At 38.7% G+C, this 24288-nt stretch overlaps 1 protein-coding gene across 28 annotated transcripts in view; it reads left to right on the top strand.

Annotated features, from left to right (window-relative positions):
• SLC16A7 (solute carrier family 16 member 7) overlaps positions 1-24288 on the top strand; it is a 212630-nt gene that overhangs the window by 122805 nt on the left and 65537 nt on the right. For all 28 annotated transcript variants that reach the window (XM_008274239.4, XM_008274241.4, XM_008274244.4 and 25 more), the window contains one exon: positions 507-753. In XM_008274239.4, coding sequence (XP_008272461.2) covers positions 537-753 — 217 coding nt within the window. In that variant the 5' untranslated portion in view covers positions 507-536. The remainder of the gene's footprint in view (positions 1-506; positions 754-24288) is intronic.

Genomic DNA, 24288 nt, shown 5'->3' on the forward strand with positions numbered 1-24288 from the left:
TCTAATCCTTTAGGTTTAGAAAACAGATCAAGGCTGAGATTGTTCTCATATTCTCAATTATTGAAAGTGGAAAAAGTATAATATATGCCTACTAATTACTTCTTTATAATTCATCAGATTTAATATGTTATCTTTATGAACTTTGTATAGGAAATGTTGAAATAAGTCTTTTGGGTTAAGAGAGCATTCTGTTTAAAGTGGTGACACTTCCGTTTTCCTTAAAGCTTTGAAATAAAATTCAGGTGGCTCTTACTGATTGACGAGTTCAGATTTAAATTCTTGTCATCTAAACAAATTAAATGCTTTCAAATTTTAATCCATAAGATTCAGAGTTATATTCCTTACCTCAAATTTTTGTGTACATTTGCTGATAATATTATGAATTTAAGAATGTTAACAATATCTGTGAAAACTCGCTGTTAAAAAGTACTATATTAGTGACTAATAAGAGTGATATACATATGGAAATAAGGTTTAAATTGGTTTTCTTTTTCTTTTTTCTTCAGGTGATTTAAGGTTCAATTAGAAGAGCAGAAATGCCACCAATGCCAAGTGAGCCACCCCAGCACCCACCTCCTGATGGAGGATGGGGCTGGGTTGTGGTCGGAGCAGCTTTTATCTCCATTGGATTTTCGTATGCATTCCCCAAAGCCGTCACAGTATTCTTCAAAGAAATTCAGGAAATATTCCACACATCCTACAGTGAAATAGCATGGATATCATCCATTATGCTGGCTGTTATGTACGCGGGAGGTAAGGTTCCCTGAAAGTGTGATGTTTTGGATTAAGAAAACAATTCTGTGTTACAAGGTTTACATGCATGTCTTGCTATATTAAAACCCTTGTTTCATGTTAGAATCACCTACAACCAATAAAAATTATAGTTAGAACTGAAGTTTCCATGATTTTAATGATCCAACATCTTGAACTATTCACTTCATTTTGAGTCTTACCAGAGTATTTAATTTGCACAGACCAAGATTTATTAAATTATGGAATTTTCAAGTGAAGCATCATTCCATTTAGTTTGGAATGAAGCCTACACAATAGTCTTGTTTTATTGCCCTACTACTACTGCAACAGCTGATAGAAATGATTTCTGAAGGCAGCTTCATTTGTTGACAGTTTATAAAGCCAGAAAGTGCTTCTTCACCTTAAGTTGAAGATCTGACATGTTACCATGTACATCCTGGACTCATTCAAATTCCTATAATTGAAGTAATTCCTAATCTCTGTAGAACTCATTAAAAATGATATCTTATTATTTAATGGGTTTCTGACCATCATCTTGTTATATTCTGTGTTCAAATGAGGTAATGAGTTATGAGAAATATGAATAAATCAAAATACCATCTTGTTTCTGAAAGTTAAAGAAATTATTATGTCACCTGTTTCTTTAAATCAATTTCAACAGCAGACCAGACTGTTGTCTGGATTTTAAAAAGTCATTACTTAAAATAAATGGACTTTAGAGTTACTGTTTCTCAATTGAATATTTAAGGGACAAGTATAATCTCAGGATATTTTACAAATAAGGATAATAAGGCTCTTGGTGATAGAGAAATATACTGTTAGTAATATTATCCTGTATTTATTCACATGTGTTTTCGACAGAGGCCTGCCTCAGTACTTGTGAATGTGATATGTCCTGGTCTTCTCAGTTCTCTATGAAATAAATATTAATTTCTCTCCTTTTGGTGGCTGAGGAAAGAGACAAAGTAGTTTTCCCAAATCCAACAGCTCATTAGAAATTGAGACTCCAAACATGTAATCGCAATGGTCTCTGCCTTTCTCTGCCCTTACTCTTTACATATAGTAACTGATCTTGGGCAGGCCTTCTGCCAACTCCATTCACTTTCCACTATGGTCTAGTGACTTGTGTGCCACCTTCACCATTGTTATTTGTTCTTTGGTGTGATAATTATTTTAAAGATATTTTCTCTCCATTGTACTGCAAAGGAACAAAAATAGATCCTGAAATAACCTCACATGTCTTAGTGTTGGTATGTTTTCTACTTTGAGATTATCTGTGATTTTAGATTAATCTCCCTTATCCTTCTGATTATTTTATTCCAATTTCAAAAGATATCTTTAAAATCCATTTGGGCCTCTCAGTGAACAGTTTTGCTTCTACAATGCATCTGGAGAATCTCTCAGACGGTTGCTTTAAGGATATAACAGCGTTATTTAAAAATTTACTTATTTATGTATTTAATTTATTTGAAAGGTAATGAGACAGAAATAAAGGGTCAAGGGGTGGATTGCCCATCTCCTGGTTCACTCACCAAATGTCTGTAACAACTGGGGTTGTGTCATGCCAAAGTCAGGAGGTTGGAACTCAATCCAAGTCTCCCATGTGGGTGGAAGGTACCTAACTGCTTGAACCATCATCTGTTCTTCCCAAGATACGCATTAGCAGAGCACTGGAGTAGGAAGAGGAGCCTGAGCCTTAGCCCTAGGCACTCCAATGTGGGATTCCCGTGCCCCAAGTGGTGTCTTAACCACCACACCAAACACCTGTCCCAACAGTGTTATTTTTATGACTATACAAGCAGTTGATATTACAGCAGTATGTCTTATTCCTCTCTTCTGTGCATGAGGTATTCTTTAATAATGCTTTATTAGAACAACACACAGAGTCATCTTGGTCTCGAATCCTACAGGTGCTCATGTTAAGATATGTAGGGTTCTTCCATCTTAAACGCAACTATAGCAGACTTCTGTAGTGAATTGATAAACGTCCACTGAATTTGGGCTTTGGGTGCTATCACAATTTTTTATTGAGCACATAGTTGACTAAATAATAAGTAAGATAAAATTTTATGTAGTCTTCTAGTGAAGTCAAGTCTTAGTTTACTTTTGCTATTAGTTTTCAGCAGACAACCTAAAAATCTCAGTGGCTTAAGGCAATATAAGTTTATTTCTTGTTCAAGCAGTGTTTCTTCTGGTGATGAAAACATCTTAGGCTTCATACTGTTCCTCAGGTGTGCTGTGGACATCTGTTGGACAAAGACTACAGACAAACAGTATGGAAGAGCATATGAGATATTTCAGGGGACAAGCCTAGAAAGGATGAAGTGCTATACACATACCCTGGTCAGAACTCATACTGCTCTACCTAGAGGCAGAGACCATGGGTGCTGGGAATAGTAGGCTCTCTAGAGAAATAAACTGAACTGGGTGGCCTGCAGCCAGTCCTAGACAAAGTATGCTGCCTCAACAATCATTCACCATTCTATGTAACAGGATGTATTTGTGGACTTGCATGGTCATATGATAGCCTTCCATTCCCTAGCTGCATTGGAATGACAAATTAATTTACTCAAACCACTTTCTATATGAAATTGTAATAAGTAAATATCTATACCATTTTTATCATAAATGCAGATTTTACTATGTTAATACTCATTTTTCCTATTTTTAATATATGTGGTGCAAATTTTTTAAAGCACACAAAAAAATTTTTGAAATTCATCACAAAAATGGTAGCTTGGTAAACCAGTTAAAATTTGGGGGGACATTCCTTAAAATGTGTAGAGTAATAGATGAATGTGTCTTAGTTTATTATGGATTTTGTGTTTGGTTATTTCAGGAAGAGTTCTAGGCACATAAAACATTTAGTAGATAGTAATTGATAATGGTAATATCTAGATGAGAACCAAGTGATACTTGGAATATTTCTCAGTTATTAGGGATTAAATATTTTGCATGCTCATCTCTGAGTATGGAAAAGTCAGGAATTTCAGAAATTCTGCTACCTTTGGTCTTGCTTTTAAAATTGGAAACACAGTTCTAGGTCCCTTGCCTGCTGTATAGAAAGGTCACTGCCTGCCATATGTGCTGTTGAATGCAGCTCTCATGTGTTTATATAGTTTGTTAGTAATAATTTCTGTGCCTTATCTGATAGTTTTTATTTTTTAACAAAATAAATGGCACATTTAAAACTATAATCTCAATATATGTGAAAACATTTCTTTATGTAAATATAGATTTATTTTTAAGAAATGTAACTTTTTAAACCAAAAAATCTGGTAGATTCAGTTCATCTAAGCCACAGGTATCAGTCCTGTTACTCACACTGCAGTGTGATTTCCAGTTGGTCAACAGATCGCCTGCTTCCATATTCTGGGTACATTATTTAAAAAATACATAGTCCTATGCTTTATCCCAAGCCCTTTTTTTGTCAGAAGAATCTAGGAACTTGCATTTTAAGAAAGCATCAGTGTGGCAGGCATTTGGCTCAGTGGTTAATGCACTGGTTAAAACTCCCATAGGCCGTATCAGAGCACCTAGGTTTGAGTCCCAGCTGCTGACTCTGGCTTCCTGCTAATGTGCACGCTGGAAGACGGTAACTGACAGCTCAAGTAGTTGGGTCCCTGCCACCCACAAAGGAGACCTTGACTGAGCTCAAGCTCACAGATTTTGTCTTTGCCCAGTCATGGCTATTGCAGGCATTTGAGAAGTGAATCAGCAGATGGGAACTCTCTCGTGTCTATCTGTCTGGGTACATTGTTGTAGAAGAAAATATTTTATTTAAAAATATTCAGATTATTATTCTGGTATTTGAAATATCTCTGCTTACAGATGCCTTTTAGATGGATGATTGCAAAATAAATTCAAAGACTATGAGGTTTAAAGGTATATAGTTGACTATGAAGCATGATACTTTCCACCAAGTAACTGAAATATTCTGTTCAATGTAATGCTAATTACATTAGCCTGGAGAGCATCTAAGATCTGACATACTCATTAGGGCTTAGCACTGAACCCATTAATCACTACAGCAGGGTCACTGAGTAAGATGGAGCGTGTTCTGAGGCCTGGCCTGTGATGTCAGGGCTGGAATCTCTTGTAGTAATTAGTTGGCATTTGAGCCTTGGTAGCAGGGTATTGTCTTCCCATCTGATGACTGAGTTTAAAAAAAAAAAAAAACTAATAAAAGTATGCAGGAAGGGTGGGAAAGAATGCAAATTATGTTTATACCTTACTTCATCCTTAGAATAATGGCATTAAATTGTAACAGCCCATCTGGCTGTCCATATGGTGTCCTGGAGTTCTAGAAAATTGCAGCAAAGAGGTCAAGCAGAGTGGTCACCCCATTAATAATGTGCTAAGTAGAGGTAGAAAGCACATTATAATTTAAACTTTGTACATGATTTAGGGATTTGGTTTGTAAGCAGTGATTTCAAAGGATTAGCATTCAGTGCAATGTTTGTCCTTGTTTTTCTATCACAGGATAATCTAAGCATGATTAGTTGTGTAATTGCTGGATACAGATTTTTAGCTACCAGGCTCTATGACTATCTCTTGTGATTTTTCTAGTAATACCTGTTTAGTCTTGGAAGAATCAACCATTTTTGAGAGCAGAGTTGGCTTTGTCTCCATGGTAACTTACGCTTTTGTTTTATTTTACAGTAGGGGTGATGGTTTTATGTTGGATTACTTTACACAGGGAATCAACCATTAGACCATGGAGCTAACTTTATGGGAGACCAAGAAGCAAAAGGTTTTAGCATAGCAGATTGGTGGCCAAAATATACAATGTGTATTTTTCTATTCCTCTTTAAGTTTACATAAACTTACTATCTTATTCTGCTTTCTGCTCTGAACATTTTTGTGGACTAAGGGAGACTACCAAAATAATTCATATAATGGTATATCTTAGTGGTAAGACAAAAAGAAGCTCATTCCATTCCTGGCTGTGTTTGAGATAGCTAGAGCTTTCATCATAGCTTTGCAAAAGCCAGAAAGTACCAAGAATAGATGGACAGTCCTCTGTGAGCAAGCTATGGGCACTTTATACCTATGCTATATTAGATTTTTTTTTCATTCATGAGTATGGGTGTGCTAAAGTTTTACTAGAAAATAGGGTACAGTGTGGCAGGGACTACAGCGCCCATCATGTATCCAAGTGTTCCTCTGTATTTCTCAGCTTCCTGCCCCTTAGGCTGAGGCCAAGTGACTAATTGGGACCAATGAAATGGGAGTGGAAGGAGGTGGTCACCCCTGGACACCTGCTGGACAAGGCAGTTGGAGTTGATGTGCCTAGTCTGTCTAGTCCCCTTCACTCTCCTCTGCTGCTGCATGCTGGTTGCATCAGACATGGCCACGAGGGGAGGGCTCTTGATCGATCTCAGACTTTAAAAGAGTAAATAAATGTTAAGTTTCTGAGAACTGTAGTTCAGACTGGCACTGCACTCACCATGACAAATATGAAGGCTTAGTTTGTTTTGTAACTATAACATGAATTACGTAAATTATTACATGGGGATGAGAACAGACTAGGGTGATGTCTGCAGTCAGTTTAGCTTGAGAGAATATTTCTATATGTGCTACATTGTCAGATCTGTGCGAGAGAGGAGGGGGCTGTTAGTATCAACTGAAAAAGGAGTTATAAGTGGCTATCATGATTTCTGGTTTTCATGGGAATAAAAGTGAGAGGCACATACATCAAAACAGAGTAGGAGCTGATTGTGCCCCTCCTTGCCTATCTCAAGGTTAAGGAAGGAAGGAGGCAGAGATCAAGGGAGGATTCCAGGCTTGCTTAGGCTTGCATCTGTTCCAGAAGCTGCTTCCTTGAGAGATGATTGATAATGTAGTGCAGATACTACCAGATTATTTCCAAATGTTTCACCAGAAAATTTGAGAATTTCTATGGAGATCCTTTCTGACGGATATATATGTCTGGATAGTGAAACTGTTACTTACTGATTTATATAAATAATTATTTACTAATTGATAACCTGGTAAGAATATGAATATAACCGGCACCGCGGCTCAATAGTCTAATCCTCCACTTGCGGCGCCGGCACCCCGGGTTCTAGTCCCAGTTCCGGCGCCGGATTCTGTCCCAGTTGCTCCTCTTCCAGTCCAGCTCTCTGCTGTGGCCCACGAAGGCAGCGGAGGATGGCCCAAGTGCTTGGGCCCTGCACCCCATGGGAGACCAGGATAAGCACCTGGCTCCTTCCTTCAGATCAGCGCGGTGCGCCAGCCGCAGCGTGCCGGCCGCAACGACCATTGGAGGGTGAACCAATGGCAAAGGAAGACCTTTCTTTCTGTCTCTCTCTCTCTCACTGTCCACTCTGCCTGTCAAAAAAAAAAAAAAAAAAAAGGAAAAAGAAAGAAAGAAAAAAGAATAGGAATTTCATTCTTGATTTCTTGGCTAAAAATTCATGTAAAGTAAGTTATTTTATCAATATGTACTCTAAGCAGATGTGTTTTGTTTGCAAATAACAGAAATTTTATTTAGATACCCTCAGGCCTACAGGGAAAAGTTCTTGCATACCAATCAGAGGAGGGGCAAATAGCACTGGGGAGTCTGTTGATGGGGCCTGTGGCTCTTTCTCCTCCTCTTTTTCCAGAGGGGCAGCTTTGTGTATTTATAGTGATATCCTCCCTCAAGGTTACCATCCAGGTTTCCATGGCAGCCTCCTATCTCAGGCTCAGATTTGATGCAAGGGAGACTACCCTTGCTCCCTATGTTACATTCTGACAAATTCTAGGGATCCAAACCCAGCCTGCTTTGCTTGTGCCCTGCAGGCAGTGGATGAAACCAACTCTATTTCTGAAATAAGAAAGTAGCAATTCTTCTTAAAGAGATTCATATATTGTTTTTCAAGAACAAAGGCATGTGTTGGTTTTTACTAATCACTCATGAACTTTCTTGGGTGGATTAAATGTCAGAAATGCATTTACTATATTTAGAATTCTATTGCCTAATAAAATGTAACACTTAGGAACCAGCCAGAGGACCCAATGACATCATATATGAGTTTGTCCATAGAGTGGAATTTGGAAATGGGAAGTCTTTAGGTCTCAGACTGCTTATTAATGATTTAATCGTCCAATGAGAGTCAGAAGATTTTTGTAATTAAAATAATGAGCTCCAAAATAAGCTCTGTGTAATTGGGACTTTGTCACTTTGTTGTTCAGGCTGCTTGACAGTTGACCTTGGATCATTGGTTTTCTCATCTGTGTAAAATCACAAAAGACTAGATGAGAATACATAAAAACGTTTGTGGAAGTAAAGATAATTATATTGGTACGAAAACCCTGTATGGTTTTTTTCATAATATGCATTTTCCATTAGCTTTTGGAAGACCCCTTATATGCTTTGTTTTCAAAATATTTTGCAGAAAAATAAATTTTTAAAAATTCAGCTTTCCATTAACTTTAAAAAAATATATTTATTTATTATTTATTTATTTATTTGAATCATGGAGTTACAGGGGGGAGAAGCAAAAAGAGAGAGAGATTTTCCATCCACTGGTTTACTTCCCAAATGACTACAAAGGCCAGGGCTGGGCCAGGCCCAAGCCAGGAGCCAGGAACTTCATCCAGGTCTCTCATGTACGTGGCAGGGACCCAAGCACAAGGCCATTCTCTGTTGCTTTCCCAGGAAAATTAGCAGGAAGCTTGGTCAGAAGTGGAGTAGCCAGAACAGGAACTGGCACCCATAGGTGATGCTGGTGTTACAGGCAGTGGTTTAACTTGAGAAATTGTTCCGTTTTCATTGTGGTGGTTGTTGCTGTTGTGTTCTTGATATAATCCATTGTGCAGTGAGCAAAGTCACAGGTAAGGAACCATGAAGATATTTTGATCTGAGAAAACTGTGCCACCCAGATTTGGAAAGAGCAGGAAAAGCAAGGACTAAATGGTTCATAATCAGTTCTAAAATAAGTTTTATGTCTTTTTTTCATATGTGCTATGCTATTTCACCTTTTCTTGCTATGATTTGGGTAGTAGTGTGGCCTTTACTCATTCTTTTGGACTATCCTATATCATTGAAAAAAATTCTTCATTTGTTTAGAAAATTCCCAAGTTTATCATTTTCTGCCTCCCTAAGGAAAATCCAGAAATTCAGTTTTCCCAGAATTCTTTGTACTTTGAACAAGGCATGTGACCCAGGGCTCATCAACCCAGGAGAAGTGTTTCTTTCTTTTTTTTTTTTTTTTTTTTAGATTTATTTATTTATTTGAGAGGCAGAGTTACAGACAGAGAAAAGGTGAGAGAGGAGAGAGAGAGAGGTTTTCCATCCACTGGTTCTCTCCCCAGATGGCCACAACAGCTGGAGCCAGGCTGATCTGAAGCCAGAAGCTAGGAGCTTCTTCCAGGTTTCCCATGTGGGAGCAGGGGTCAAAATCTTGGACTATCTTCCCCTGCTTTCCCAGGTGCGTTAATAAGGAGAAAGATCTGAATTGCAGCAGCCAGGACTTGAACTGACGCCCCGTGGGATGCCAGTGCCACAGGCAGAGGCTTAACCTACTACGCCACAGCACTGATCCCAATCCAGGAAAGTTTTGAATTGGAAGCTACTGAAGTGAAGATGCAGATGTTTGAAGGAACACATTCGGATATAGACAATCCAGAATCCATTGGCACAATAGTAGTATCAGTGCTGGGGTCACTGGAGCTTGTGCATGGCTGTGCAGTGTGTTGCTAATCGTGCTGGTGGTGGTGTCCCCCTGGAGCATTGCATTTTATTATTGTGATTTGAACAATGTCCAAATTGATTTTTTTTATCCTCCTTGTATTAGATCATCTTCCCCTTGCTGTAACAAAATATCCAAGGCTAAATAATACATATTAAAAGAGAGAGGTGTATGTAGTTCCAAAGTTTGGGGGCAGAAAATCCAAGTATGAGCAGCCAGACCCATCAGTTTGGTCTCTGGTGAGGGTCCTTGTGGTTGTGGCACATCATGGTAAATACATGGTAGGAGCACATATGAGGAGGACAGATCACATGGTGGGAAGGCAGCCAGAGAGACTGCGGAGGGACCAGTCTTCCTCTTGTGGAACCACCCACTCTTGGGAGAACTGTCTGGCATCCCATGATATTGGCTTAATCCCTTCTTACAGCATGCCCTCAAATGACCTGACAAATTCCTTGCAAGCTCACCTCTTACATGTCCCACCACCTGTTAGCATTGCCACATTGGGAAACTGAGCTTCTAACAGGTGAACCTTTGTGAGACAAATTCAAACCGCACCCAAATCTTAGTAACTCTCATATTCTGTGATTTAATTTTATGAGCTTTTTGAGTCCTTTCATCTTCAAGTAACTAGGATATTGGATAGAAACATATGGAAAGAAGTTCCTAGAAGATCCTGGTGTAGTTCAGTAGGAAATGGGTTCCTGAACTATACTGATTGTTTGAAAACTTTCTTTGAACAGTTCTTTTAAAGAAATAGGAACTTCTCTACTCCCCTCCCAACACCAGCCTCAATAATAGTTCTATTAGGATAGACGAACTTGCAATTATTTCAGTTATCTTTTATTGTTATCTGTTTCCACTAATCTTTTCAATTGACTAATTTTAAAGGGCCTTGTGAAAATAGGAATTAAATTTCATATCTTTATATACTGTGAATGAATTTGGACAATGAGGTCAGAGAATTTAAAGTAAATAATCTTTAATGTTTTAAAATTATATTAGTAGTAACTTTGGCAGAGTAATTGCACTGTTCCAGACAAGTCTTTAAATGATTAATCCTGGCAGCTATACTTGAGCAAGAATTTTCTCAGCTGATTGAAATCATATTCCATCAGAGTGTGGTTCACAGACTTGACTCTAAGGTGAGACCTCCAACTATGGCAGATGCTGGTCCTGAACAATCATTGTACAGGTGTCACTTAATTCTGTATCACAACTGGACAGAAAACTTACATGGTTATAATTTCACCCATTCACCTCTAAAATGTTCAAAACACAAATGTGGCCCTGGAAAAGCCATGCCAACAGAGCCATCGTGATATGAGCTACCTATTTACTCCATTTGTTATTTAATGACAGCTGTCATAGGTATTCCCACAGAAACACAGTAGGTGCCGTGCAACTGAATCAATAGAAATTGATTTCATTATTGAGTTATCAGGCAATATCTCTGCTATGCTTTGTGTGTCATTCATAGCTAAGGGCTTATGAGTTGGAATCTTGGTCCCCAGTGTATTGATGTTGAGACAGGGCTTAGTGGGAGATCCTTAGGCCACTGGGGGCGCTGCCCTTCAAAGGCAATAAAATAGTCTCCTGGCCTACTTCATTTTTGGAGAAGGTTGATACAATAGAGCAAGACTGGCCCCTGCCAGTCTCTTTGGCTTCCTGTCTCATGTGCTTTCCTCCTCACACATAAGCTTCCACCATGGTGACATCTGCTGCATGGTAAGCCAGCCAAGAGGGACCCTCAGGAGAGGCCAAATTGATGGGACACCCAGTCTTAGATGTTCAGCCTTCCAACCTACGCTGAATAAACCTATTTTCTCCATACATTATTCTGACATGGGTATTTCCCTCTAAAACCACAACAAGCTAATAAAATCTCTTTAAGTTGAACTTGAAGGGTGAAGAAGCAGCATAAATATGGGAAGGGAAATGTTTGAGGTACAGGAAACACTGGAAGCCCTGGAAGAGTTAGGGAGAGTTCTGGTGGCCCCATACTAGGTAATTGTGATTCATAGATGGTGACCAGTTGGAGAAAGGTGAAATTAAAGGCCCAAAACATTGGAAATGACCATGGGCCACATATTGTGTGTCTACACAGACACAAGAGAGAGGGATTGGAAAATAATCAAGAGTACTGTATTAACCTGCTCAGGCTGTCATGAAACAATACCACAGACTGAGTGGCTTAAATAACAGATTTATTTCTCACAGTTCTGGAAGCAGGAATCCAATATCAAGGTGCCGGTTGGGTTGGCTTCTAGTAAGGCCTCTCCTTGTTCTGCAGATGACTGCTTTTACTCTGTGTGCATCTCCCTCCCTCCCTCCCTTTCTCTCTCTCTCTCTCTCTCTCTCTCTGTACATAGACATCAGTCACAGAGGAATAAGGCTCACCCTAATGTTTCCTGTGACCTTCTTAAATCTTAATTAGCTCCTTAAATGTCATATCGCCACAGTCATAGTGAGGGTTAGGACTTAATACAATTACGTTCATAACAGATATGTCCCAATTGCTTGGGTCCATGCCACTCACTTGGGAAACGTGGACCGAGTTCCTGGCTCCTGGCTTTGACCTGGTCCAGTGTTGGCCATTGAAGCCATCTGGGGAGTGAACCAGCGAATGAAGATCTCGCTCTCTCTTAGTCTCTCCCTCTCTGTAAGCCTGACTTTCAAATGAAATAAATAAACCTTTAAAAATAAGCAAATAAATAAAATAATAAATCACAGTTCTGAGTACTCTCTTTTCCATCTGTGTTAGGAGTAGATTCATGATCCAGAATGTGCTCACATATAGGTTACTGGCATTGCTCCTGGTAGTTATGCTCTATAAATTTGCCATGAACATCAAGTTAATAAATTCTGAACTGCAGCTCCAAGAGGAAATACAGGGCTAGGGACCTGTTATACTCTAATCCTGACATTTTTATAAATAGAGCAATACATGACCTTTTTTTCTGTGTATTTTGTTTCAAAAAACATCTTACACAATATATATGTATTTTATTTATTAACATTGCATTTATGGCTAACAGAACCTGAATGAAGACTGTCTCACACATCTGTTTTCTCCTTAAGCACATCACAGCCTTCTTTTATTTGAGAACATTAACCAGGACTTCTGCATTATGCTTTGGGTTATTTTAAGCAGCAAAATCACCACCAAAAAAAGGCACAAAAATTCAGCAAATGTGGCATTACATGGACCATGAAAAGGACACTTGTTTATACTGTGAGAATTGAAACAAGTAGGAAGAGTATTGTCGTGTTTCATATCATCTGGGAACATGTATTTCAAATTTGTCACCACTTGGCACAAATCTGCCAATGAATGTGACAGCAATTTGAGTATTGATTTTGAGGTTACAAATAAATTTTAGTGAGTAAGCAAATTTGCAGATATGGATAGAATATGTGAGTAATGAAGATCGATCATACCTATAACCTTTCTCTGGCAGAATTATTGCATTCTCTATGCTGTATGAAAATATTTGCAATTACCCGATGTTTCTATTACAGTTGTTTTTCTGTTCTTTTTGAGAATGGGCAAAACCTGCACAACCACAAAGCTAATTTACATTAGCATTTATGTGGATAGTCATTGATTATCACTCTGGATTTTATTCAAGTTCCTCTGAAAAAATAGACATTTTGGAGCCAGCATTGTGGTGCAGTGGGTAAGGCCATTGCCTTCAGCACAGGTGCCGGTTCAAGTCCTGGCTGTTTTGCTTCTGATCCAGCTCCCTGCTAATTGCCTGGGAAAAACAGCAGAAGATGTCCCAATTGCTTGGGTCCATGCCACCCACTTGGGAAATGTGGACCAAGTTCCTGGCTCCTGGCTTTGACCTAGTCCAGTGTTTTCCATTGAAGCCACCTGGGGAATGAACCAGCGAATGAAGATCTCTCTTTCTCTCTCTCTCAGTCTTTCCCTCGTAAACCTGACTTTCAAATAAAATAAATAAACCTTTAAAAATAAGCAAATAAATAAAATAAAAAGTAAACTTTCTTAAGCTATGAAAATAAAATAATCACCCTTTGGTATTTGCAGGGGCTTGGTTCCAGGAACACCCTGCCCCTACCCTGTGAATACTAAAATCTAAGGATACTCAAGTCCCTAATATAAAATGATATAGTATTTGCATAAAACCTGTGGGGTCTTTCCATATACTGTAAATCATCTCTGAATTATTTATAGTACCTAATACTATGTTAGTGCTATATGCATAGTAGTTTATTACTTAGGGATAAATGACAAAGAAAAAAAGTCTGTGCATAGTAAGTATAGATGCAGTTTTTTTCCAAGAAATTTTGATCTAAGGTTAGTTGAATTCACAGATGTAGAGCCCATGCTGTAACTACACTCAGAATCTGTCAGGTCACTAGGAGGTCATTAAGTGCAAGTGTTAGAAAGCCTCTGTGGAAGCTTTGATGGATTTTCCAAAATTGATGATCTACAGACTTTGAACTATTCTGATTAGGATGTACTGTGTCTATTCCAGGTGTTTGATGACTATAACATTGCTTTGGTTCCTATTCTGCTTTGGCTATACCTCTCAGAAAATCAGTGATAGGATTAGAGGCTCTACATGGAAGTAAATTGTAAATTTTCTAAGCTTCCCAGGGAATGAATCTGCATTCCTGGAAGGCTGAAAAGAAAGCCAAAAAACGGATCTCTGATCTGCTTCAGATTCGTCTCTTTGTTTGGGTCATGAAGGAAATTTGTAGAGTGAAAAAAAAAGGAGACCAATTGGAGAAACATATTGTGAAGGCGATTTGGAGTTTCTTTTGATTTTCCCAGTCTTGTGCAATTCATCGTTCATATCCATGACTTATATTGATAGAAAAATAAAGGAATCATTTATATACCATAAGCATTGAAAGTATCCTTTGAATTCTAATAGGAGGGAAAGAAATCATACAGTGAGATCAAAACATTTGGGATTTGTATCTCAGCCCATCTAAATTGTTGTCACTTTGGTGGGAAGATGAAATGATGTGTGTTTTGGCAAGGAGAGTTTCTGAAATCTGGTAGCACAAACAGTAGATTGTTTACTCTTTGTGCAAGTACTGGGCTATAGAAACTGCTCTTGAACAAGATCGTTCTCAATGTTGCAGATTTCTATCATCTTCCAAAGAGTTAACTTGGGTCTGGAGACTGAGAACCCTTAAGTCTCCCTTTGTGTTCTGTTTCCCTTATTGTCTGGGAAAAATATTTTCCCCCTGGATCAGAAATATGCAAAGGGTTGAATTTTAATAACCTCATTTATAGTGCCCTTGAACATTCAGAAGTTGTCATTAACCTTCCAAATCCCTCTTGGGCACCAGGAATATTTCATGATTAGTTTAAAATATATGTAAAATATCAATGTAGAGTTAATTTGCCACTTTCCAATAAAGAAAAACAAATTTAATGAGATGGCTCATATAAAGTAAATTATGTCTTCCTCGTGAATGCTGCACCACACAAGAAATATTAAGTATCTTCATGTTGTAGCAAAAATATTACTTAGCAGTTTTTTATTTCAAAGGTGATATTTCTTAGAAGTTAGATAAAACTTTGCAAAGGCAGCATATCCCCTGCTTCTTAAAGTTAGCTCCCATATTAGATCAAACGCAATAAGCAGGAAGCCAGAGGCAATTCATGCATGTTTTTGAGACTGCTTTCCCTTACAAAGTAGCCTGGCCCCCCGTGTGCTATAAACATTCCAAAATACGCATATGGGAGAGAAAAGGAAGCGCTTTTATTATTCACTTTGTATTTTCAGTTCACATCTGTGACCTTTTGTTTTGTCTGTTTGATCGATTTTATTCTCTTAGGTTTATAGAATGAAGCAGCAGTTATGTCAGTTTATTAGATACAGAATTTTCTTAGCTAGTTGTGAAGAAAAAAATTAAAATAGAAATACTTTTTTGCTGTATATGTTTTTTCAGTCATTCATTATTGCTTAGGCAGTCAGTGATAATGATCAGAAAAACACACTTCAAAGTATTTGAAATTATATTTGGTTTCAGACAGCACTTTTTTGTTGTTTTGCTGAGTTGTAAATATTTATTTTTACTGAATGAATTTAATAAAGCCCAAATTAGGTTAATTAAATATAGCAATGTTATTTTTACCTTAAGTGATACTTATGTAATATGCACAACATTTCTAATGTGACTATTTGTATGATTTTTTTCTAAGATATTTTAATTTTTTCACTAGCAGTCTGTTTCATTCTTTGGAGTGCTTAATCACTGATTTTAAGTGAAAAATCTACAGACATTCTTCTTCCAAAGCATAACCCAAAATCCTCAGATATGAGTAATTGATGTGTTTTTAATTTTTTTAAAGATTTTTTTTTTTATTTATTTGAGAGAGTTACAGACAGAGAGAGGGAGAGAAGAGAGAGAGGTCTTCCATTCGCTGGTTCACTCTCCAGATGGCCGTGATGGCCAGAGCTGCGCCAATCCAAAGCCAGGAGCCAGGAGCTTCCTCTGAGTCTCCCACACAGGTGCAGGGCCCAAGAGGTTAGGCCATCTTCCACTGCTTTTCCAGGCCATAGCAGAGAGTTGGATAGGAAGTGGAGCAGCCAGGACATGAACTGGTGTCTACATGGGATGCTGGAGCTTCTGGCAGCAGCTTACTCGCTATGCCACAGCGCCGTCCCCAATTGATGTTTTTTCACAATGGCCAGGGCTGGGCCAGGCTGAAGCCAGGAGTTTGGAGCGTCTTCTGGGTCTCCCACGTGGGTGCAGAGACCCAAGAACTTGGGCCATCATTTGCTGCCTTTCCAGATTCATCAGCAGAGAGCTGGATTAAAAGTGGACCGGGGCCAGCTCACTTGGCTAATCCTCTGCCTGCGGCGCTGGCATCCCATATGGGCACTGGGTTCTAGTCCCAGTTGCTCCTCTTCCAGACCAGCTCTCTGCTGTGGCCTGGGAGGGCCGTGGAGGAAGGCCCAAGTGCTTGGGCCCCTGCACCCGCATGGGAGACCAGGAAGAAGCACCTGGCTCCTGGCTTCGGATCGGCATAGCTCCAGATCGGCATAGCTCCAGCTGTAGCAGCCATTTGGGGAGTGAACCAATGGAAGGAAGACCTTTCTCTCTCTCTCTCTCACTGTCTATAACTCTACCTGTCAAATAAAAAAAAAAGGACCAGCCAGGACTGATCAGGCGCCCGTATGGGATGCTGCCACTGCAGAGGGTGGCTTAATCTACTACAGCACAGCGCCAGCCCCTACAAAACTTTTGAAAAACCTTTTTTCCTCCTTTTGGTTGTTGTTGAGAAGCATTATGTGGTGGAATAGAGGGTTAAGATATGTGGAAGATTTGGCTGTCTTCGAATTCTAGTATTGCCTGTCTACTAGCTGAGTAATTCTGGAAAGATGCCTAATACTCTGTGATTTAATTCCTTATTCACAAACTATCCACATTTATTTTAAACATTTATTTACTTATTTATCTGAGAGGATGAGGCAGAGGAGAGAAACACTCCCATACTCCCATCCACTGGTTCATTCCCCAAACACCTGTAAGAGCTGGGGTTGCACTGGTGCCAAAGCCAGGAGTTGGGAACTCCGCCAGGTCTCTCACATGGTGGAAGGAATGCAACTACTTGAGCCATCACCTTCTGATGCCCAGTGTATGTGTCAGAAGCTAGAGTCAGGAATTAAAACCGGACCCTCTGGTATTTGGATACTAAGATACTTGGGCATCGTAATTGCTAGATTTAATGCCTGCCCCATGTTTATTTTCATCAGTCTATATTTCTGAACTGTGTTGATTAGTTTTGTATCCACCAATTAAGCATGATAAGAGAATAATGTGGCTATAAGGGCAAAGATGTCTTACTATCTAACCGTACAGTTAAGAAAATGTTCCAGCATTGAGCTTATGTAAGCTGTTTTGAAAATTCACAGTTATGTAGTGCAGAAATTAAGAAACATAGGTTAAGCAGGAATGAATGTATCCTATGAGAATGTCTGCATTGCCTTAAGCTTTCAACCTAAAAGAATGATAGTGATAAGAAGGAAAATGATCCATTTTTCTGTTACTTTGACTATCTTTTGCCTATCTTTTGTCCAGGTCCTGTCTGAATCAGACATCCTAACATTTTGCTCAGGCTTTGTATTCTGCCTTCTATATGTCCTGTTGCCCATCTGTGTTTTTTCACTGTAGTAGACAGCAAAGCTGTCTGATGTGGTGATGCATAAATCACAAAATCCATTGTAATTACGTGGAGGCCTCTGTGCTTTGCACCTTTTCCTGGGAATAGCTGTGTATTGTGTTTGAACAGATTTTTATACAATATGTCCACAAAATGAACAGCATCTTCCCTAATGTAATACAGCCAGAGCAAATTCAAAGCAGAGAAGCTAAAATGATCAGAGGCACATAATTGTGAATGTGTATTTGTTTTTGAGGTAGAAAATACCTCTTCTAGCAAGACAGACAAATCAGATTTTGTTTTTGCAGGGCGGAACTACCAAATCTAAGAAGAGCTATAATACAATAATGTGTATTCCTGAAGGTTATGAATTATACGAATAGCTGTGTTAACTAAGTTCCACAATATTGGAGTTATGGTGGTAAAGGAGAAGGAACTGGTGCCCAAAAGAAGCCTGGAAAGGGTTAATTTTAAAGCATAAGGGAACAATAATGCTATAGAGTTTATGGTCTCAATAAAAAAATGAATTAAACCAAAATTTTTAACAGAGTCAAATTTTAGATAAAGTCACTAGTGACAAGTCTAGATATAGAAGGTAACAAAGATATTCAATGTAAATTACTTATCAGTTGCTCCTTATTGGGGGTTACTGCATTGTGATTTTACTGAGAGTAAGCTAACAAGTTCATCTTTCCAGGAAATATTAGAGACAGGACCCCTACCTCGGTTCAACTGCCAATAAAGCTCATGTTCTTGTTTACTTTTCTGTTTCAGTGATGTATGGATGTCTCACTGTTGTGCCTGCATTAGCTTTTCTGATCTCTCCTGTTTTGTATCATGTGAAACAGCCATACATTCCATCAATTTATTTCCATCTCTTATGGCATCACTGGAACACAGAATTGAAAGGACACTACTTCTCTCTCTGTCTGGAATTGTCTTACATTAGAATTACTTTTGTATTTATAGTTAACTAAAATTTCTTATTGGGTCTTACTTTCTCTTACTCACACATTAGTGAATTTGGTCTTTTTTCTCCAAATACATTTCAGTGTTGTGAAGGCATCAAAATACACAGTTTTTCCCCGATACAGTGGTTTTGTAGTACATGAGAGGTTGGTTCCAAGATCCTCCTACAGATATCAACATCTGTGGAGGTTCTGGCCCTTTTATAAAATGGCAGGTTATTTGCATATAACCAATGCACTTCCTCCCATATACTGTAAATCATCTATAGAATATTGGCAATACCTAATACAGTGTGAACACTATGTAAATCGTTACACTATGTTAGAGAATAATGCCAAGGGGATGTTCAAGGAGTAATGTCAAGAAAAAAAAGTACGTGTTCAGTATAAATGTAACTTTGTTTTAGAATATTTTTGATCTGTGATTCATTGAGTCCACAGATGATATACACATGGATACAGAAGGATGACTACAACTCTTTTATTGTTGAAAAGGATCAATCATTGGAGTTAAACTTCTTATATCACTACAATTAAATAGAACACAAAAGTATGACTTGGGAGTCAAGATAGACGTTAGGTATGTTACCTGTCCTTTCTAAGATTCAGTGTGTTCTCCAAATATAGAGGAAAATTATAGACTCCAGCTCTGGTTCTTGTTGTTGTAATTGTTTTTGAAAAAGGTGGCAGAACTATCAGCATCAGCATCATCCAGTTCTCTGCCTTGTAATCCCCTAGCCTCCAAGTTGTTGACTTCCTGTCTCCAAGGGAGATGCTAACTCCCTGAAACCTGTTATTAACAATAAGGTGCAAAACCTTAGTAACCTCAATGACTCTCCAATCATTGTCTCCCAGATCCTGTCTTCCAGCCCAGGTTCTTCAGTTCTGCAACTCTAATAATCCTCCACCCATTGACACTATCAAACTGTTGACACTGCCTCTTTTATTGCTGCTTTTCCAGTTCCATCTTTGTCCTCCTTACCTGACTAAATTTCAGATTCATTGATTATCAATTCCTTGCATACATTATTTTTAAGAAAGATTTATTTATTTATTTGAAAGTCAGAGTTACAGAGAGAGAGAGGTGCAGGTGAGGGGTGGAGGTGAGCCAGAGATCTTCCATCCGTAGGTTCACTCTCTGAATGGCTGCAAAGGCTGGGGCTAGGCCAGATGGAAGCTAGGAGACAGGAGCTTCTTCCAGGTCTCTCAAGTGGGTAGGAGGGCCCCAAACACTTGGGCCATCTTCCGCTGCTTTTCCCAGGCGATCAGCAGGGAGCTAGATCAGAAGTGGAGCAGCCAGGACTCGAACCAGTGCCCCCGATATGGGATGCCAGCTGTTTCAGGCAGTGGCTTTACCTGCTTTGCCACAGAGCCAGTCCCCCTTGTGTACTTTCTTAAGTTACCCACCTACTGCTAATTTTCTGGTATCCCTTGATGCAACCATAACTTTGGTTAAAACCATCTGCTCAGTTCCATTATGTCTATCGCTAGACACAAGAAATCCATCCTACAGGATTTTCTGGTCTTTTTTACTTCATCATTGGCAATCAGAGTTCACCCTTAATACTGCCTGTACTCTATTGCCCTAGCCCTTTCCCTCTCACTCTGGGAGATTCATATTTTTCTTTAGTCTGCATTCCTCAAATCTATTAATATCTCCTTCATTATGCATTCCTGAAAATGAATCATTACTGCTTTATTCAGAAAATTGAAGCAGTCAGAAGAACTATGACATACTTGCATTCATGGAAAATGCATACTATAAAAAAATGTATGGCTCTAAACTTAAACTCAACCTTGCTTGAGTCAGGAACTGAGTTTTTATTGCATTTAATTTAAATTAATTTAATTATGATAATTTTTTTTTTTTTTAAAGATTTACTTGACTATTGGAAAGACAGAGTTTCAGAGAGAGGTAGAGACAGAGAAAGAGGTCTTCCATCCGCTGATTCACTCCCCAGATGGCTGCAATGGCTGGAGCTGAGCCAATCCGAATCCAGAAGCCAGGAGCTTCCTGTGGGTCTCCCATGTAGGTGCAGGGGCCAAGGACTTGGGCCATCTTCCACTGCTTTCCCAGGCCATAGCAGAGAGCTGGATTGGAAGAGGAGCAGCCGGGACTAGAAACGGCGCCCATATGGGATGCCGGCGCTTCAAGCCAGGGCGTTAACCGGCTGCACCACTTTGCCCTGAGAGCAAAGAGGTTTTTTTCCTTTGTGCTTACTGTTTTGTAGTTGGCAGATACATATAACCCTGGCACATAGAAGCTGCTTTACATTGGTCAATGTCAAAATTATTGTAATAATGATCAAATAATACATTGAAATTTTGAATACATATTATAATGAGTTCTAGTCCTGAATGTAGCCCTTAACAACAGTGTGATTTTTCAAGAGTCTCTTGCTTTCTTGGAATCCAATTTGTTTCATTCATATTGTTTCTTTCATTTAAGAAACATGTTTTGAGTTCTTACTGTGTGTCAGGAATTATAGTAGATACTGATGTACAGAGTTGAAAAAGACATGATCCAAGGCCATCGACATGGTAGAGTGGGTAAAACCGCTGCTTGTGACACTGGCATCCCATTTGGGCACCCATTCAAGTCCCAGCTGTTCCACTTCAATCCAGCTCCCTGCTAATGGCCTGGGAAAAGCAGCAGAAGATGGCCCAAGTACTTGGGCCCCTGCCACCACCCATGTGGGAGGCCCTGATGAAATTCTTGGTTCCTGGTTTTGTCCTGGCTCAGCCCTGGCTGTTGCGGCCACCTGAGGAATGAATCAGCAGATAAAAGATCTCTCTCTCTCTCTCTCTCTCTCTCTCTCTCTGTAAGTCTGACTTTCAAATAAATAAATCAATCTTCAAAAGAAAAAAAATAGAAAGAATGAAAAAAGACACAATTGTGATCCCCGACGAGTTCCATCTAATTAGAAAGAAGGGAAATCAAAAAAAAAAAAAAAAAAAAAACACAAAGCTGAGTGGTAATCTTAAAGACACAGACAGGAACTTTTATAAGAGAAGTGAGAAGATATGAAAGACAGGCTTCATGGACAAGAGAATAAATGATGGAGAGAAAAAAGCAGGATGTTCTGGTGTTTAGAGTGGATTTGAAATGTTTGGAAAGTGTTAATCCTGGAGTATAAAGGTAGCAGAAATAGAAATTATTTACTCCACATAACACAAAATGTAGGCTATCTAGGTACAGGACATTGCATAAAATCACTGTGTGTGCTATTATGAGGTTACAGGGAACATATGCAAAAAATGCTCATAACTGCTGATAATTCTTCACTTTCTTTCCATTACAAAGTTCTAAAATAATGAATAGTTACTGGTGTTTAACTGTTGTTCCAGTTTGTACTGCTGTTCATTTCAATGCTTTTCTTTCCTTGTAGATAGAAATATTTTCCTACTTATAGTTAATAAGCATTTCACAAATACTCCTTTTTTTATTCCTAATCAAGCATGTTTATATAAACTTAAAATGAAAAGTGTAGTTGTAGAGATCAAAAATACATGCAAGTGACATCTGCTATATATAAATGTATGTGTGTGTGTGATTTTAGTATTATAGATACCTCACCAGCTCCGTAAGCAATCAGACAGACTTTCCAAAACAACTTCACAGCAGAAAATGCTGTGAAAATGCAGAGAAGCTTCTCTCAGACTCTCAACAGCATTCTTCCTTTGTGTGCCTCTCTCCTACCACTGAGGATAAAATGACAGTGGAATAAAGGGTAATGTGATAAAGCAGGGTAACTTTTCACCTTTCACACCAGCCAAAGGCCATATCAGATATCTTCCCTGAAAGCTAAGCTTATTGTCATTGTTCAATACCAGTTTTCAGGTATAGGCATGCCCAAGGAAAGAAGAAAATAAGTTAGTCTGCACATTTTAAAGAGTTATGATTGTACTTGCTTATCTTAGGTCATATTCTTCCCCAGTAGATAAGTGTTATACTTCATTTGGTGGAACTGTGAGCAGACTTGCTGGAACCAGTTGGCTGCTTGTATCTGAAATGTGTGCCACACTGCACAACAGAACAGCACTGAGGTTGAATACATAAATGTGACTGTGTTTAACCTTACAGTGCATTACTAACTGGTGAATGATGCTCTGAATGATCACTCAGAATATTTTTATTAAAGTACACGTTTTTAATTTTTTGATGCTTTTTATATTATTTGAATTTGTGGTATTTTCAGAATAATTTATTTAAAATTTATATATATATATATATGTGGAATTCCTACTTTTAGGCATGTAACAATAATAGAAAGACCCAATACATATTCCTCTGTCTGTTAAATGAGAGAGCTATAGAAAATGTTTATTGTGTGAAAATATTAGTAAATTATGACAGATAGAATGTACTTCCTGCCATCTAATAAATGACTGCAAAAGAAGGGGAACTATTGGTGTCCCACTCCCAAGGGATAACAGTATTTTGCAAAATTATTGTTGAGTGAATGCTCTCCTTCAAGTTCACATCCTTATTTAATTGTATAGATAAGAGAGTAAGTCTTTCTATACAGAACTAATAAAAAGCTGCTGATGAGTTCTTGCCTAATGTCTCACCATGGGTAGAGTTTATCATGAATCAGAATGTACTTCCAACTGCATATAATTTAATATCATTTAAAGAAATATTTCCTGAGGACCAGCTGTCTAGCTGTTAGGAGGTCCACATTCCACACTGGAGAGCCTGAGCGCAGAACCTGACCCCACCCCTGACTCCAGCTTCCTGCTAATGCAGAGATTGGCGGACAGCAGTGATGACCTGAGTGACTGGGCTCCTTTAACTCCTGCGGGAGAGCTGGATTGAGTTTCAGACTCCTGGTCTGGTCCTAGCCCCGCCCTGGCTATTGCAGGCATTTAAGATTTGAGCTAATGATTGGGAACTCTTCTTTCTCTCTCTCTGCTTCTCAAATCAAAAAATTAAATAAAAGATACATTTCCAACTTTGAATCATAATTATGTGAGTCTACAGACCTATATAGAGTGAAATTTCCTCTACTGCTTTACGCATTAAGGAAGTTAGAAGTTTTCCAATGTCATACAGAATGGCAGAGGCAGGATGAAGGCATCTGCTTCTGACTTACAAGGTTTTGTTTTTTTTTTTTTTTTTTTTTTTTTTTTTTTGCTGTTTACCATTTTTTCAGAATGATTTTCTCTTGTTAGGTCAATCTCCACTTTTCCTATTTAAAATAATATGTAACAGTCTTCCATTAGAAATAACTGCCCAGGTTAAATCACTGCTTGTGGTGCCACATCTCATATTGGAGTGCTGGTTCAGTCCTGGCTATTCTACTTCCAGTCAAGTTCCCTGATAATGGATCCTGGGAGTTAGACAATAGTGGCCCAAGTGCTTGTGTCCCTGCGACTCACATGGGAGACCCAGATGGAGCTCTGGGCTATTGGCTTCATCATGGCTGTTGTGGGCATTCAGGGAAAGAACCAGCAGAGAAAGACACTTCTCTCTCCCTTTCTCTCCCTCTCTGTATGTTGCTCTGCTTTTCAGGTACACAGAAATAAATACATAAACATTAAAAAAACACTTTCCTTAGCCAGATTATCTGCCACAAAATAATGTTTCATAGATTTAAAATTTCTGTGCAGCTTAATTATACTCTAAGCAATGCTAGCTCAGAAAAGTGTACCAAAGAAATATAAGCTATATGTTCATTATCATTATTATCCTACTTGGTAAATAATAAATGCTTTTATTTTTCAGTATGGTTAA

The sequence above is a fragment of the Oryctolagus cuniculus genome, chromosome 11 (assembly GCF_964237555.1).
Source record: "Oryctolagus cuniculus chromosome 11, mOryCun1.1, whole genome shotgun sequence".
Taxonomy (NCBI): Eukaryota; Metazoa; Chordata; class Mammalia; order Lagomorpha; family Leporidae; genus Oryctolagus; species Oryctolagus cuniculus.